This window comes from Fusarium verticillioides, chromosome 6, assembly GCF_000149555.1.
Source record: "Fusarium verticillioides 7600 chromosome 6, whole genome shotgun sequence".
In the NCBI taxonomy this organism is placed as follows: domain Eukaryota; kingdom Fungi; phylum Ascomycota; class Sordariomycetes; order Hypocreales; family Nectriaceae; genus Fusarium; species Fusarium verticillioides.
In genome coordinates this window covers 171,893-188,863 of record NC_031680.1, presented here as the reverse complement: position 1 = coordinate 188,863, position 16,971 = coordinate 171,893, and the positions used below count along the sequence as shown (strand labels likewise).

The 16,971-nt window shown below is 46.5% G+C and overlaps 8 protein-coding genes across 9 annotated transcripts; 2 read left to right on the top strand and 6 right to left on the bottom strand.

The window, feature by feature from the left end:
- Positions 1-35: 35 nt before the first annotated feature.
- FVEG_13256 (hypothetical protein) lies at positions 36-1,783 on the bottom strand (the record flags this gene model as incomplete). The annotated part of the gene is made up of 4 exons (XM_018902632.1): positions 36-1,318; positions 1,377-1,500; positions 1,562-1,609; positions 1,676-1,783. The coding sequence occupies 4 exons, from the start codon at positions 1,781-1,783 to the stop codon at positions 36-38; spliced, it is 1,563 nt and encodes a 520-aa protein (XP_018761411.1).
- A 969-nt stretch (positions 1,784-2,752) lies between these two features.
- On the bottom strand, positions 2,753-3,216 carry FVEG_13257 (hypothetical protein; the record flags this gene model as incomplete). The annotated part of the gene is made up of 2 exons (XM_018902633.1): positions 2,753-2,770; positions 2,893-3,216. 2 exons carry the CDS (start codon positions 3,214-3,216, stop codon positions 2,753-2,755), a joined length of 342 nt encoding a protein of 113 aa, XP_018761412.1.
- A 2,226-nt stretch (positions 3,217-5,442) lies between these two features.
- On the top strand, positions 5,443-7,974 carry FVEG_13258 (hypothetical protein). The gene is made up of 2 exons (XM_018902634.1): positions 5,443-5,494; positions 5,548-7,974. Exons 1-2 carry the CDS (start codon positions 5,473-5,475, stop codon positions 6,834-6,836), a joined length of 1,311 nt encoding a protein of 436 aa, XP_018761413.1. The 5' UTR covers positions 5,443-5,472; the 3' UTR covers positions 6,837-7,974.
- On the bottom strand, positions 6,845-7,851 carry FVEG_17475 (hypothetical protein; the record flags this gene model as incomplete). Its single annotated transcript, XM_018906728.1, has 3 exons — positions 6,845-7,076; positions 7,124-7,299; positions 7,351-7,851. 3 exons carry the CDS (start codon positions 7,849-7,851, stop codon positions 6,845-6,847), a joined length of 909 nt encoding a protein of 302 aa, XP_018761414.1.
- A 73-nt stretch (positions 7,975-8,047) lies between the features above and the next one.
- Positions 8,048-9,633, bottom strand: FVEG_13261 (hypothetical protein). 2 transcript variants are annotated; one of them, XM_018902636.1, is made up of 2 exons: positions 9,380-9,633; positions 8,048-9,326 (listed from the first exon to the last, which is right to left on the bottom strand). In XM_018902636.1, the coding sequence occupies exon 2, from the start codon at positions 9,157-9,159 to the stop codon at positions 8,269-8,271; it is 891 nt and encodes a 296-aa protein (XP_018761416.1). In that variant the 5' UTR covers positions 9,160-9,326; positions 9,380-9,633; the 3' UTR covers positions 8,048-8,268. The 2 variants fall into 2 exon arrangements, with proteins under 2 accessions (XP_018761416.1, XP_018761415.1); XM_018902635.1 differs by having other exon boundaries at positions 8,048-9,633.
- Positions 9,634-9,955: 322 nt separating this feature from the next.
- Positions 9,956-11,142, bottom strand: FVEG_13262 (hypothetical protein; the record flags this gene model as incomplete). The annotated part of the gene is made up of 2 exons (XM_018902637.1): positions 9,956-10,892; positions 10,940-11,142. 2 exons carry the CDS (start codon positions 11,140-11,142, stop codon positions 9,956-9,958), a joined length of 1,140 nt encoding a protein of 379 aa, XP_018761417.1.
- An 825-nt stretch (positions 11,143-11,967) lies between these two features.
- Positions 11,968-14,670, bottom strand: FVEG_17476 (hypothetical protein; the record flags this gene model as incomplete). The annotated part of the gene is made up of 3 exons (XM_018906729.1): positions 14,218-14,670; positions 13,473-14,156; positions 11,968-13,420 (listed from the first exon to the last, which is right to left on the bottom strand). The coding sequence occupies exons 1-3, from the start codon at positions 14,649-14,651 to the stop codon at positions 11,968-11,970; spliced, it is 2,571 nt and encodes an 856-aa protein (XP_018761418.1). The 5' UTR covers positions 14,652-14,670.
- Positions 14,671-15,091: 421 nt separating this feature from the next.
- On the top strand, positions 15,092-15,805 carry FVEG_17477 (hypothetical protein; the record flags this gene model as incomplete). The annotated part of the gene is made up of 1 exon (XM_018906730.1): positions 15,092-15,805. The coding sequence occupies one exon, from the start codon at positions 15,092-15,094 to the stop codon at positions 15,803-15,805; it is 714 nt and encodes a 237-aa protein (XP_018761419.1).
- Between the last annotated feature and the right edge of the window lie 1,166 nt (positions 15,806-16,971).

Below are 16,971 nucleotides of genomic sequence, written 5' to 3'. Positions count from 1 at the left end.
TATTTACCAGTAGCTACGAATATGAGAGAAATCATTCAGCGCCTCACACGAGGCAGCACAAGACGTCCGTGAGAGAATATAACATTTTCTCCGGCAAATCTTTCCGTAACCCTATCACCTCCTTCGTGTCGCATTGGCGGAATCGTGCTTGGTGTGTTATCCGAGCCTATCTCAAGTGAAAGCGTTTGGCCTTTGTCAAACAGATAGGCTGCCGGGTAGATAGGCACCATAACCTTGTATACCTCACCTGGAACGACCTCAGACTTGGGCGTGGGAGGCTGAATAATTACGCGACCCTTACCAAAGTCTTTGGCAACCTCATCTCGGTGTGATAGGCGAAAATAGCCTCTGGCGAAATTATCCATAGGCTCACCATGGTTACCACCCAATACAACCGTTTTTCCATTCTCATCGATTGCGCGAAGATAGATGAAGAGATCCAAATCCTTGGCACTGGTGCTGACTTCAAGCTCAAAAAAAGGAGATCCAAGTATTTCGAAAGAATCGGCAAATGGAGAATCAAGCGTGAAGGTTATGTTTTCTCTATAGCCCTGATAAGACAATTTTTTCTTTTGTGCTGCCGGGTGATTCAGAGAAAGTTGCTTGTCGGGAGTGAGATAAAATGATACATCTTCTGCGTCGAGGGGCGGGAAGGAAGTCTCGTCTTCTCGGTACAGGGTCTTGGTGCCATGGTGCTGAAGAAGCCGGATCCGAGGTACGTCAAGCATTCCGTTATCCTTCTTGTCGAAAAGGAAATAGTCCAAGAACTTCCTCTGCATGGCAATATGCTCTGGCTCATAATATGCACCTAGATGGTTTCCAGTATGCATTTCAAGCCACTTCTGCTTTGAAGCGAGGCTATTCAAGGCGCGAATGTTGCCCGGAAGATGTACCTCCGAATCAGTCCAGTTGCCGGCCAGATAAATCGGCACTTCTATGTCGGAGAGCGATCTAATCTTTTCCAAGAAGCCAACACAGTTTCGATCAGGATACTCGTTTGTTGCCAGGAGTCCGGGGTAGTCCACCCGGTCGGCCTCAAGCTCCTCCTCGGTTCGTGACCCATCTCGCGCTCCTGGTTGTTGGGGTATAACGATGTTGTTGTACCAATGAGATTGAAAATTGTGGCTGTAGATACCCCCACGACGAACAGCTTGATAGAGAATACAGGCTGATTCATACGACATGACGCACGTCAAATGTGGTGGTTTCTGCATATCAGCCCAGTAGCCTACCATGCCATAGTAGCTGATGCCGGAAAAGGCTACCTTGCCATTGGACCAACTTTGAGCGGCGGCCCATTCAACGACATCGTAGAGATCTAGCGCGTGAGTGAGTTTCTTACACTATCTGGAAACCGAGAAGAGATAATGACCTACCTTGGCCTTCAGCATCAGCCTGGATATCGAATGATCTTCCCAGACCAAAAGGATCAAGCCGCCCTTCGCTATTACCAATACCACGCTCATCGACACGGAGAATAGCATAGCCATACTCTTGACACTACACATTGTTGAGTTTAGTATTTGCCTCTAAGCAATCTGATTTTAGTAAGGTGACATACCCACAGGAGCGGTTCACATAGCTCAAAGCAAGCATCTGGTCCAAGCGGCTTGATGTGTTTGTACATCTCAGCATAGATAGGGGTCTAAGGTAATCCAAACGACGAGGCATAGACCTCCTTGCCGTAGGGCCCCAGACTGCAAATCACTGGGACCTTTTGGCCGTCCTTGGACGCCGAGAATGGAAGGAAAACATCAGCGCAAAGCTTGACAACATCGCGCATCGGAATGAGTTCGTGTTTAATACGGGAGTAACCTCCTATGTCAGAAGACGTCCTCTCGAATCGCATGGCCATAAGGAACTAAAAGTCGATGTCTTAGATAAATTGAGCTAAAGAGTATTAGAACTTTTTAGCAATTGGTTTAAATGATATTATAGATCAATACTTAAATATTTATATCTCATCAGGAAGTGGGGTCGGTCTCTAGGTTTGCCGGCCTCTGATCTGGGCGGCGTGACCACTCAAGTTCACATCCAAGTAATGGTTTGAGGCCCTCTGTCAGCTCTCAATACACCACCTAGGGGAAGAGTAAACACTCGGGGACATGAAGTTTTGGTATCTTCTTACTCCTTGAGGACTACCTTAGGCACGTACCAATGCAGGCAAGAACTGGGACAAACGACGGATGAATCACCTAGAGCTCATCTACAATGTCGCATATCCTTCATACAAGTTCTTGGAATGAACAAGGCCCAGAACTGCAGGACCATCTGCAAAGGGAAGGCTCGTTCAGCAATTCCAGAGCATGGGCCAAGGGCCACAAGCGTAAGAACGGACTCCGTAATGAAGCAAGACCTGAAAATTTATTAGCTAAAAATACAAGTAAGAGCTTCGCTCTATAAAACAAAATAATATACAGTTTTATTGAAAACGGTTAACGGTTATGGCGCGAGATAGGTCCAACAGCTTTTAATTAAGTAGCTAAAGTGCAAGGAAAAATCGTCTAACGAAAGCAAAAACCTCACTCTTTCTGTAGCCTTGTAATTGGACAAGAAACAACCCCCGCCGACCGGTGAAACACCTGTTGCAATGGATACGAAACTCTGACAAGCCCCTTACATATCCACGTATTAAAGCAACCGCCCATTTTCCGCATCCACCCGTCACAGGGCATACCACTCAGCTATTGATGATTTGAGAGGAATAGAACTGGGGCAGTATAACTCGCAGCAGGATTAAACAATCCTCCATTCAATCTTGACCGCAGGTCTAGACATTGAGGATCTAGCCCTATTAATGACGTCCGCTGGAATAGTTGCGACTGCTGATAGCAGTTCATGCACCTCGTTGTTGTTAAGATTCAATTGGGTTGACCCAACCCACGCTCGTACCTCAACACGTTGGCCAGGTGGTGGTCTGTAGCCCTCAACAACACTAATCCAGAAGAGAGCCCCGCCATCTGACCTGTTCCAGATGCCTGCTTGCGTCACTTGTCCCGTCGAGGTAGCGTGATGAGTGTGAGGATCAGAGGCAGCGGGGATGTCGAGCAAAAATGAGTTCCAGCCAGAAATACCGAAGCCTAAGCAGCCGAATCCAGTGCGGCAGACGGTTTGACGAGACTGAAGTGAGCCGTGTGCGTCAACAGGCGCGGCTAATCCAAAGGCAAAAAGAAGAAAGAGGGCTGATATAAATTGACGGAGTTTAAAAGACGTCATGGTTCTGAGATAGATATGTTATAGGTAAAGGAGTGTAAAGATATAAACAAGTTGTGTTTATGTAATAGTAAAGACAGATAGTATTTGTCAAAGTTGAGAGTTAAAAGACTTGACTTTTAGTAGTAGTAAGGAAGAAATTCAAGACTTTAAGTAATGATCAGTCTTTTTAAATTTTTAATAGTAATAAAGTTAGTCTTAATTATCTTTATTAAGAAATAAAACTACTATTACAAGAACTCTAATATAGCTTACAGAAGGCTCGGCACAGATGTAGTAAGAATAACAGGAGAGAGCAGTACTAGCTGTTCTGGCATTTAGTAAGAATACAAGAATCTGGACGGATGGCTAATTGGATCGGCTAGTCGCATATTGCTTCCAGAATTAGTCTAGGCCATTTGTATAGTAATGTTTGCGTCTGTCTGCATAAGATACGAGATATTAAGTTCTGTAAATCTAACTTTAATGGAAGAAGGAACGAGAAGACTAAATGCCGATAACAAGCAACTTAACTTACGAGGACTAGTCAGCAAAGTTCGATGGGGCCAAGCCTATAAGGGCAAGAGGAGACTGTATATGAAACAAAATCTCCAGAGTCTAGAACCCGAGACCTGAACCGTGTCCTCGGTAGTTATTAGTGCAGCTCCATTCAGGCTATGTAGGTAAATCCACTACGGAATTGCCGCCGCCATCAGCATCGTGTCTTTACCGACAGCGGAAGAAATCACAAAACGGTCAATGTGTCTGCAACACTCGAACCCTTTTGTCTAACAACAAAAGTCAAATTCAAGAATGGATGCTGGCGATAGGCTACTGGGCTTATCAGGACCAGGGGCCGCAAAGTTAGCCAGGGACTTTTGAAAGTTTCTAAGTTCTTTCGGCTGATTTAAACTCTCAGCCATAAGTCTCACCTGAAAACAATACATTTTAAAAGGTCTGTGAGGTGTAGAGCTTGCAGTATGAATAATGCTGCAATTATTCATACTTGGATGCTTTACTCGGAGTTATAGCTTCATGCGACTACAGCCTTTCTGAAATTGAATACCGTGTCAGGTCAGAGGAGTTTTCTTGAAACGTATAGTAGAAAGGAACCTAGAAAATCTGTTCTTGTCCTTGTTAAGGCAGTAGCTGAAAACTTAAACTGCCAGACCTGAATACTCATATGTATGTTGTGATTAGAGGTATCTGAGATATCCAACAGAAGCTTATACAGGGAGGGGTGGGATTATCTTCTTCGTACTTATATACGTCTTATGGCTGCTTATGCAGATATTCAACCATTCAGAAACAGTAGTCAGTGTCTCGGTCGTTACTGGATATGAATTAAAGCGCAGAGACTAGACACTATGTATTTAGAATAGTATCTTCAATAATAACTCTATTGTTTGGCAGGTACATCGATTCCTTTATGCTGTAGAATTTGAGATAGACATTTTTGATAAGACCTTCTATGTGTAGAAGTGCAGGGTAAGTTAAGTGCCATTGGCATCGGCATGATGTGCAGCTCAGCTAGTCTACTTCATCCGAAATTGAATGGCAAATGGAGCAGTCAGTTTCTGCTATGGCAAGACGATCTTTGGTATTGCGATGTGTACTCCGTATAGAACAGCTCTTGTCTGTGATTTTCGGGGGATCCCATTGAGAGATATCTCACTAGATCGCAGCAGAATCCGCATAGAGAAGTGTCAATCAATGTCGCATTTGGCTGCAGTTGAAGGGTTATAAACCGAAAACGCCTCAAGCTGTCTGTCGCAATATTGGATAGACATTGGCGTGAGTTTGCTCTGACCCGCTTCTATAATGTGGGCTGAAAGATCTTGCGACACGAGTTTAACTCAGATCAGACTGGCCATTGCACAAAGTGGATAGCCACGAGGATGCGAAAGGGCAGACATATTGCAAGAGCTTTAAAGAAGACTTGTATACCTGGAACCACCTGATCCTACACAAGGCTCCTAACTAATCTTATAAAACACTATAAATCAGTTTGCTATATAATAGTACAAAATTGGTCTCCAACTTGGCGCTAAGCTGCATGACTACCCTGTTGATTTCCTTCTCAGGTAGCAATAGACAGACTTGTGATAACTACTGCGATTAATGCCTAATTTCTCAATTAATCATCTTTCTTAAACTAACATAGTTAGTAAAGTACGGATAGTGACTGATACAAACTAAAGCACGTGATATTTGCGGGGTATATGGATTTCAGCCACTACTCCAACATTTACGGGAAGCATCACGTCAGAGAAACCCATAATGCCACGGCGAAAGGGCAAAGGTGAGTCTATGTTGTCGGAAGATAGAGCCATTCACAGACTTATGCTATGCTAGGCTGCTCGCTTTGCTCGAAGCGGAGGATCATCTGCGATCTTGGCCAACCGAGTTGTCAGAAATGTCTTGGTAGGGGATTCACCTGTCCCGGGTATGGACCGAAACTTCGATGGGTTCAAGGCGTTGCTATCCGTGGGAATCTTCGAGGTGTTCAATATCCTGTCCCCGAGTCTCCAGAATCCATCTCTTCGCCAAGCTTTGACAGGAGCACCCAGCAACTGTTAGACTATTATGACAAGAATATCGCCGGGTTGATGGTCTGGTTCGACACTGAGAAGAACTATTACCGCCAAAAGGTTCTACCATTAGCTCAGACGAATGAAGCAGTCCGCCTCGCTATATGCGCTGTCTCAGCTCAACATGCATCAAGGGACTTCACGCCATCAACTGTGTACGAGAAAGATAGAGACCATGTCTTATCAATGATCATGCGTGGGGTTGGCGACATGACATCTCATCCTAAGCTCACAGTGACTGCTGATACAGCAGAATGGATGCTATCGTCGATGATGGTCCTGTCGTCCTACGAGCTAGCTCACACTGGCGGTGCAGATGCTGCTGACTTTCATCGAAAGGCGGCTCGTGCTCTGGCCAACACTTTATCGACCCTAGATTTTCCGAAGAGTAGCCTTTTCGGCTTTTTGCAGAATCAGCTTTCCATGTATGATATTTTCGCATGTACCACTATCCTAGACGCGACAGACGTGCAGGATGCGATTCGACCTGTTGAGTATGGGGATGATAGGTCGTTCTCGGCGTATCTACTACTACTTCATGATGCGACGCTCATATCTCGAGGATGTTCGGCTGGGGACTCAACTCGCGATTGGAGGGCGGAGTTTATCCAAGCACGAGGGGAGACGTTGATGGAGGTTGGCAGTAGCGGGGTCTGCTCGAGTGCTGATCGCGGGGACTTTATACGGCTTGTCGATGCCTACCATAATGCTGCGCTGCTGTACACAGCACGATGCCTTGGTCATCAATATGGCCCCGAAGAAACAGTTTGTCTCTCAGACTTGTTTCGACTACTGGCAGGTATGGAGAATCTACATGGATGTATCCATAACCTCGCATGGCCAATCTTCATTGCCGGGACAGAATCCTACGGCGATGATGACAAACAACTCATCGTGAGAGACCTATACAAGAGCTTGTCCGAGGCCACAGGCTTTAAGCACCACGGAGATGTTCTCACTTTTCTCGAGACTTTCTGGGCCAGTGGAGATGCAGACTGGCGCATACTAGCAAAGCAATGGGGAGATCTCGGTAGAAGGATCCTGGCAGTTTGAACAACTATCTACTTCTTGACAGTCTCTTCATCCTCGATTCCAAAGATGACCTTCATCGGATCTCGATACTGGTAGTAGCCCAAAGCCGGTGGACACATGCCATACCCCAACAGTCTAAGCATCTTGGGGGGAAAGTTCCGAGCTTTTGCAACCTCTGGTGGAATGCTCAGATATTGGTTTTCTTCCTGCCGTAAAGTCCCCTTGCACATGAACATACCGATAGTCTCTCGGGCATCGTCCCTTTTCATGTTAGCTTGGATGATAACATAATAGTGCAATAAACTTACTTGGTGATGTTGGCTCCGCCCGCGTGATAAACGTTACCGAGGAAGAGCATTGCATCGCCTATCTCCAGCTCCCCAGGGATGGCCTCTTCGTCAAGTGGGCATCTATCGGGACCCCAGAGATGACTCTTTGGGATGACAATAGTCGCACCATTCTCTTTAGTCGTCTTAGTCAAAGCCTAGCGACGTTAGACAACCCGGAGTATTCAGTGAAAGCAGGATGGGTTTACCGTCACACAACCGAGCATCACAGGCATATCGCAGTTCCTCGGATGATAATCCGAATCATCTCTATGAAGAGCCTGTTGCTTTCCACCAGGCTCAACGCGAAACCCAACAGCACTAGCAAGGTACGGCTTTCCAAAGACAGTCAACTGCTCTTGACCTTCCCAGTATGTGTACTTGCTTCCCAGGACCTTTTCAGCAACAGACTGGAATAGAGGGTTGAGGGCTAGTTCGACACATGCGTCTGAGGTAGCGAAGAAGCCGGTTGCTCGCTTGGTGGTGGGGGGAAAGAAGCCAGAGTCATCTTTGACATCTGAGTCGAATAGTGGTTTCAGGTCGCTTCGGATCTGTTCACATAGAGCCTTGGAAGCTATGCCTTTGATGATCAAGGCACCATCTCTCTCTAGGGCATTGATAATGGTTTCTGGAGTTGTGTTGGGGTCGTTGGCATGTAATGTCGAGATTGCGGTTCCAGCCTCTGTGGGATAATTTGAGGAAGGGCACATGTTTGCGCCCAATGATAAGTTATTAGACGAGGGCCAATGACCTACAATTGGAAGAGAAATTTAAAGAATTGCGGTAGCAAAAGATGTGTCTTTTAATACTTGCTTGCAATCTAGTTCCTAAGCTTAGGCTTTCTCACATTAGCTACCTAATTGAAAAGTCGAATCGAACATTCTCCTGATAACTTCCAAAAGAGGTATAGCGATAGCGTTATGTGGGTCTTCTCATCACAACATCTGAAAAGGGAACGCGAGACACTTAACCTATTGGAGCAAGAGTAGCAATTGATAGACTTCTTTACTCTTTCAGTATCGTTTATGTATTCTGATTCGCTAAAGAAGTGTGATTATATGTTCTGTAACCGACCCTCAAACTCCCTACCTTTATTTAGCCCTAACCTACGCCGTACTATTGAGCTCTTAGACAAGTCCCAAGGCATTGGCAACATCCTCGAGAACATCTTTCCTAGTATTCCAATATTCCTTTTCAAGGCCCTTCTCCGCCAATCCTAATATTCTCCCCCCACGATCTGTCTTTCTGAACCTCTCTTTTTCCTCCGCACTTAGCATATCCACCATGCTCTGTAGCGTTCGCGCTAATGGATCTTTGCTCTTATGCTCAGGCCCGGGACCCGGGCTAGCCCAATTTGTAGGAGTAAACTTGTAAAGGAACGTTGGGAATGTAGATAATGAAAAAGAAAGTAACAAGATATATCCCCGCAAGGCTGTATCTTCAATTCCCCATAAGCGAAGCCATTTATGTTCCGCCTTGACCAGCAAGCCATAGGTCCATGGATATGCCTTTACTGCATCCCTCAGCACTGGGCTTGTTTGGCCTATGACTTGATGTAAGTGTGAATATGTACATTGGGTTTCCCAGAAGGTTGAGTTGCTTGCTGTGAGAGATCTCATCTGTTCAAAGTGGCTTGGGAAGACGCCGGGTATGGCTGCTTTGCCAAGGGGTAGTTCGAACACTCGGGTATTTACAGGTGTGTAATTCGGCAGACCGGGTGAGTTACTAGACGATTGACTGCTGTTCCCCTCGGTGGTGAAGTGCAGCAGTGCCGGAGCAGCAACACGCCAGGACCCGCAGAGGAAGCTCTTAGGGCATGAGATATAAAAGAAGTTTGATCGCCCCATGGTGTCATGCTTGTCCTTGTACTCCAAGAGTTCAACGAATGCTTTGTCCCAAGGATCATGCAGGATCGGACCATCGGGCTGTCTCCAAGGCTCTTGCTGTGCCGATAGATAAATCCAGCGATGCCACTGTTGCGTCTTCGAATAAGGGCGTGTTCTTAGGGATAAATGCATCAAATTTGCCAGCGCTTCCTCGTCTCCTGCGCCTGAAACTGCAGGTCTCTTGAGTCCTAGCTGATCTCTCCATTTGAGAGGGTTGATGATTTGTGGCACATGATATACAGGTGCGACATTGGACCAACTATCGTAAGGCTCGTCGAAATACTCCGTGATTTTGTACTCTAGGACATTTTTTAGGAGGAAGCGGGCGTTTTGTTGTTTAGACTCTGAATACCATTGGGCTATTATGACACCTTGATAGAAGCCACCTATCAATGTGAGGCCGTAGAAAGGGAGCAACATTAAAATGGCGGTCTTGATGGCACGGCATGCTGATTTGATGTAGGCCCAGACGACCCGAATAAGGCGTTTCGTGGAGGTGACGGGCCTCATCTTGAAATGAATTTGAAGGTTGAGAAAATGAGAGAAGCAAATTGCAAGAAATTCAGAAGGTGGAAGTCCATGCAATTTTATTATTTAAACATGTTGGTTCACGGCTGTTGGTTCAGTTCGATGGAGCCAGCTTCTGCCTAGATTATCGCCGAATTGTCCGCAAAGTGGAGAGTTTATGCTTCTTTTTAGGAAAGGTTAGCGATGATTTAATTTTGTTTATGCTGTTGGTTGTAGAGTCAGGCCACAGATTGACTAATGCCAAGACGCTATCTTCGGAAGAAGAAACTACAGTGGGACTGTAAGAACGGCAAAACTTGTCACGATTAGGGACATTTTTTCATCCCTCATTCATTCACTATCTATAACACCTGTCTAACTCATTCTCGCCCCTGAGATATTATAACGACAGCCAGCATATCTAAGACAGGTTGGGAAGCTTAAAGACACTGTCGGTGACCCAGTTATCACCATTGAGATATCCAGCGCTCATAACATACAACCAATCAGGGTTATCCATAACCATAGCCTGTCGGGAATAGGCACCAGGCTGGGGAATGTCATAGTAAACCCAAGAGCCGGCAGCGCCGAGGTTCGTGTTGATGTAAATGCCATTGTCACTGTTGGCAGTAACAATCAGAGAACCACTAGATCCTCCAGAAGGCGACCAGGTCAGATAAGGCGAAGAGCTAGGCGCACGGCTACCAGCGGTGAGAATCTGGTTGGATGCGCTGTCAAAGGTGAGAGGAGAGTCGGAGATGCGGTAGTAAACGGGGAAAGCAGCATTATTGGGTGAAGCGCCTCCACCGTACTCAAAGGTCATCATCCACTTTCCGTTGGGAAGCTTAGCGACAGTTGTCATGCCGGGACGTTGAGAGTAAGCCGTTCCTCGAACGTCGTTGACGACAGCATCCCAGGTAACACCATCGCTGGAAGTCTGGTGAACCAACTTCTGACCATATGAGGGGTCGCGCTGATCAGAGTAGTAGCACACGAGCTTGTTGTTGTACACCATCAGGAAAGGCTCCCAGACAGGAGTTTCGCCATTGTTGGGAACAGCTTTTCCTCCGGTGGCAATGTTGGAGATGTACTTCCAGGTCTTGCCGCTGTCGGTAGAAGCGTAGAGATCAATCTTGGTCTTGCTGAGATCGGTGGGGATACTATTTCCAGCAAGGAGGATAGTTCCCTTGGCGAGGTTGCCAATGGCCTGGGGTAGGACGTATAGGAAGGGCTGGTAGCGGAGACCCCAGCCGTTCTTGGTGTCTGTCACGTTGGAGAGAGGCGCCCAGGTTGATCCCTTATCTTTGCTCTGGTAGATGGGGAAGTACACCATTGGTGGTTCAGGGCTATAGTTCTCCCTGCTCTACGTCAGCAAATGCTTTTTCAGATGATCCGGATGACTGACCAAGTAGCTAGGATAGTTCCATCAGCAAGCTGGACGTTTCGCCCATACAAGGTCTTGGGAGTGTTGTAGTTGGAGGGAGGCTTGTAAATGGTCTGGAACGTAACGGCATGATCCGCCACGGCCCGCTCCTCAATGGCTCTGCATGATGCAGGGCTTAGGAGAGCCAAGCATGATAATAACAGGGAAGCCTTGCTGCCAAGCATGATGAAGGGAATGGTGTGAAATGTATGGATGAGATGATCTGCTGAAAGATCAAGAGAGCGGACGAATGTCTGTTTAAATATCTTGGCATCATGACAGCATACCATTTCCCGATCTGACGTTGCATTTCCAAAAGTGCTCTAAACTGTAAGCTATTCTGGGTCACCGTTCAGCCCAGCCTAAACAAGCCCACCTAATTTTGAAGCTTTATCTTGACGCGCCAATTACCCTCTTCTAAACTCGTCCGACTCACCTAAATCGTCATGTTCCTGGGTCTGCAAGGTAGCGCACCAATTGACACCTCGCGCAAGAGTCTTTCCCCGCGTCATGTGCCGGTGGAAGCTCCACGCGCTAAGGGCTAGGTCCGGGGCGCTCCCCTTACATTGACTAGCGAGGTTCGGTGTGATTGGTGCGCATCGGATCGTTCTGGAGAATCTGGGGTCCCCGGGTCTCGTGGGTTCGGCCTTCGGCACTGTTGTTTTGTTTTGATCTTGTAGCCAATCGGAGTGGCATGTGAATGCTTTGAATGCCTCGGTTTAGGGGACGATGTTTGATGGAAAGACGGCATGCTTGTTATTGTAGATGGAACATATTGTCCAAGCAGGTATTTGTCTCTTGACGAATCTAACACCAACAAAACAGGCAGGCAATGTTAATACCTCTTATTCTAACTACTAAGCACAGTGAAGCCTGTTGAGTTTATTCTATACTCAATAAGAGAATAAGTATTTATTTACTGCAAGACAAATTTCATGCATAAATTCTATTTAAATTGTCTTACTTCTAATATCTTTATTTACAGGTCCCGGGTAGGAATTAACTAAGCTTTAGCTCTCCAGTGGGTTTCTTATCATATTCTCGCAATTGGCGTCGAACCTCAGGTTATAAAGTCGAAGGTTCTGCATCAACCGCTCAGTTCGTTTCAACTCCTTGTCTTCGCCAAAGATCGTCTCAACGAATGCAACACCAGCGTTCTTATCGGCATCCTGCTTCGTCTTTTCCGTCTCTTCGATATTCCCTTCCTCACTAGTCACTGATGTCTCTACAAACTCTTTGTTCGAACCATCGGGTTCCGTCTTGGCCTGGTGTGAAATTTTCTTTTCATTGCCGCCCTGATTGTGAACTGTCTTTTTGCGTTTCCTTTCTTTCAGCTTGTATGCTTCCAACATGGGAGCCTCGCACCTCTTGAGCAGCGACACTAGTTTCGTCCATAACCTCTCCCCTGCTTCGATGAAATCGAAGACCAACTCCTTAGAGTCTACTGACTTGATCCTATCTGCTTCCTCGCCCGCTCTCTTCAAATTTCCAGACAGTTGAATGAGTAGTAGCCACAGTTCTCCCGCCATATCCGACGTTGGTGTTGAAGGTCCGCGAGCGTATACAGACCAGTCATAAAGCCATTTCCCGAAAGAATTGGCGTCGAAAACGCTACCGAGGAGCATGATTGGTTCTTCACTTGGATCCCAGTGCTTCAAGGAACATCCAGCGGGGATTTTATGTCTCTTTGCATCTGCTTCTGTTGCCTTCCGGATCTCTGGTCTTTTTCTTCTCGCGGGTTTCTTCGCCTCCTTAGATCCCGTATACCGAGGTGTTGAGGGCCTTTGCGGGACACATGTGGCTGGGTACCTCCGTCGAGGATCTTTGGATGTGAAACCCCCCGGCAGCACGCTATCAAAAACATATGCGCCTGGGCCAGGAATCTTATCATACGGATAGTCGTTGTGGCCGTCACTCTTCCAGTACGGCATGCCGCTCATGTAGGCAGTTCCAGATCCGAGTTGTTCTACATGAGACTCAGATTGTAGTTCCGACACTCTTTTATTTTTGCCCCCGGGCTGTGACTCGGTGGTCCTCGATGGTGTATCAACGCTGGCATTCTCGTTAACACCATCCGAACTGCGGCTCTTTTCCTCTTTTTCGGGAGCCATCTGTTGTTCTGAGACCTCGAGCTTTTGCTCTGTCTCTGAAGGTGGTGGAATTGGTCGTATAGCAAGGCGCAATATTGGTAATACAGTCACTCGCTTGATCCCTGTCAAGTCGGCGTCATCCGAGTCAGAACCTGTATTACGCGCGTCTGTTGGCCTCCTTTTGGCCCGTAGCGTTCTTCTTTTGTCTAGGGGAGTTCCCTTTCTCTTGCGAGCTTGACCAAGGTCAGAAGAGCTACTTCCCGGCTTCAAGCTTGGATCACTAATTCCCGAATCGGGAGCATTGGGTGCTGCTGGAAGGTCTTCGTCGTCAGACATGCCTGGTAGTTTTCGAAACAGTTGCTGACACGAGGAGCTGCGACTATGTTAGCCGAAATCGCCATCTGAGTGTATCAGGTTGGGCCTACCATTGTATCACAGTCCCTATAAAACCTTCACACATTGCTCCGCATGATGGAAAAGGACACTTGAGGGACTGGGCCTCATCCTCGTCCTCCTTAACTTCACAAATGAGGCTCATGTTGATCCGAGATCCTGGCGTGATTGCCAAGCTCCAATGAGCATCTCGATCGATCTCCTCTCCGGTCTGATGATCCTGTAGGAGGAATCGATTCTGGGCCACTCGTCTACCACCCTTTCGACCCTTGAACTTGCCATGCAAAGATCCTTCAAAGGCGTTCCAGGAATCCACAAAGTTAAGCAATATGATCGAGTCAACACCCAGATAATCCTCAAACGTAAAAAAAGGGCCCATATGCGGGGGACGCTCGAGGCGACCTATGATGTTGCTGTGCATGGTGGATATCAATGACAAGACGGATGTCCCAAGGTAAGACATGCCCCAAACACCTCGCAGTACAGCAAAACCCAGAGAGTTGACTGTTTGTGTGACCAAATCGAGTCGCCTAGTGACGACCATGCCTATGTCAACTAGACATTGTTGCGTGTTACCCGACATGGTTTTCACAGCTCTCAGCTCGTCCTCTAGGCTACTGAATCTGTCGTCAAAGTCCTTTTGAAGTTTGTTCACAAGTTCTTGGGTATCGCTTTGGTCTTTCTGACTAGTGTCAAAGTTTCGTTCCATTAAACGCCTTAAAAAGTAGGTTAGCTATGAGAGAAAAAAAGGACTAGCTTGGGATGAGCGATACTTACGCAAATGCATCAAACTGCAATGATTGGATGATAGATGTGTAACGGTGTAGGTCCAACAAAAACTTCTCTGTCTCCTTCTTTTCAAGACTCCATTGTACTTTCCTCGCAAGCTTTTTTATCCTTCTCTCAGTCGAGCCTTGAGACAGGGTCGATGTGTACCTTTGCACCTTGACAGCAATGTCTTCTAGTCGTCGCTCTGCCTCGTCCACGACACTCTCCAGCGTGTTCCGAATGTCGTGGAATTGAGGCGCCTTGTAGTACTCATCGTAGGATCGCTTTGCGAGGTCCAAGTTCAGTCGAAGAAAGGTAAGTTGTTGCTTCAACGAGTTGTACTCCCAAGCTGAGCCTCGACTGTCATCAAGCAATTCGATGAAATCCTTGATAAGCACACCGATAGAGATGAAATCCCCAACGGCGCCGAATGTCACCTCCATTAAGTGGTAGCCTGGGGCGTCTCACTCGAAGCCATTCATGAGGAGGAGAATGTAGGAGGAAGGGTAAGGTGAGTCAATCAGAGGTATTTTGTCAGACACCGCCAAGTTGGGGCAGAGACACTGCCAGTCAGCCCCGCACTCCGCCTTGAGACTGTGTGAGATAACGCGTGACGAATAAGACCTCTGGATTACGCGCCATCCGCAGCACTTTCATTTTCAGCAATGACCACTGAATTAAGCAAGTTTTGTAGCCTTCTTCAGCTCAAGGCACGTGCTCTCAAGGTTTGTTGTGCGGGGTAAAAACACCGACTGTTGAACCAGTATACCACTATGCCATTGTTAACCCTTTTCTACCCTGCAATAGTAATATTACATTATCCGATTCAAGCTACACTTTGTTCCTCATAGACGGGTTCGCTATATTCATAGCGCTACACATCATGGCCATTTCCGACATACACGAGGTCCAAGAAGGTGGTGACACGCTTTTGATACTCCGCAATTCTGGTGCACCTTTTGCGACGCATAATACCGAAGACGAATGGCTTAATGCCCTACCTGAACAGCAGACAGAAATTTCAAAACGCCGCGAGTCCTCTATAATTCCAAAGAAGTCTCACAATGACCCAAACGACGCGTTGGCTGATGGCTCCTCGAATGCTCAAGCTCAACCAGAACCCTTGCATCTGGGATTTAGGCTGTGTTCAACGACTCTGATAAATACATGTTCATATTTCAAAAAGTCACTATCTGGTGATTGGAAAGAAACTGAACCTGAGCCTGGCTATAAATGGACACTCACAGCCAATGACTGGGACAGCAAAGCTTTTCTTCTGCTCATGAGGATATTGCATCACAAAGCACAGGAAGTCCCTCGGACACTAGAACTTGAGACGTTGGCAAAGGTCGCTGTGCTAGTGGACTACTATGGTTGCCACGAGGCAGTGGAGTTATGGGCAGAAACATGGATCTCAAATATTGACGAGGAGATGGCCGAGTCCTTCTACTCTCGAGAGTTGCTACTGAAACTGACAATCTGTTGGGTCTTTTCTGACAGAAAGAGGTTTCGGTCACTCACCAGCGTTGCAGTCCGTACGAGTCGAGGCCCAATACCTACACTGGGGTTACCCATACCCGATCAAATTGTTGGTTAGTGAAAGGACATAAACGCAATAGACTAAAGGCCTAACGAGGTATAACAGACGCCATTGAAAAGTGGAGAATTTCTTCGATCGCTATTGCGATTAAAGGTATCCAAAAGTATTGGGATGCGTTGAACTGCAATCTCACTCATGGGAGCAATAGAATCAACAACCGACAGTGTTTGTATATTCTAGTCGGGTACATCGACCAAAATCTCTATGAAAAGGACTTGAAACCCCTACCAAGCCTGCCATATTACGGGTTCAGTCTTGAGGCCCTACAACAAGCCATTCACAGTTTTGATAGTTCGACGACCTGTAACTGTAATGGTTTTATGCATGTGGAAAATCTCAGGAATGCGTTACGGTGTTTCTCAGATGCTGCTTTTAAAAATTGTGAAGATGGTATTGGGATATCACAATTTACAGACAATTAAGAGAAATAATAAAAGTTGGGCTCAGTTGGATATTGAAGCTTTTATTCTAATACCTAACTTCGTTTATTAAGACGTACCTGTCCCACCCTGTCATTTCCCGGAAGCTTTTATGAACTACCATGTGTGACCCGAGCTCTTGTGCGCTGGCTTGACAACTCCCTCGATACACTTTACATGCTAGGTGAATATAGTTTAGTGATATCACTATCGGTCACCAGCCAGGGGATCTCTCCGGCCTCACGGTACTAAGGCCGCTAAAAGAAACAGAAGAGAAAGAAAGGAAGAAAAGGAAACATAGCACCCTTTCTATATACCTAAAGATGTAGAGGATAAGTAACTATAGGGATGACTGCTGCCTATAAGGTTAAGCTAAGACCTAGCTGAACCCCACACAAGACCGTTGCCAAGCATAGTTGCTCTTTCTCAGTATCACCAAATCAGATTATTATCTTGCTGGGCCGCCGTCGTGAAAAGCAAAGAAATACAATACATTCCGTTAAACAGAATATTCAAATCAAATTAGAAAAATTTCCTTCGGCTCATTTTCAAAAGTTGACTTCTCCTCGAGCCCATGGACAACAACAAAGCCGCCAAAGCAGTACTTATCCTTCCCCTCGTCCTGCAAGAACACTAGCCAATCGCATCCAGAAAGCGACCATATTTCATCTTTCGGTCGCGCTGTCCTGGGAGTATAGATCACCAGGCCTGTATCAGTTTCGAACCGTTGCAAGTTTGGAGAAA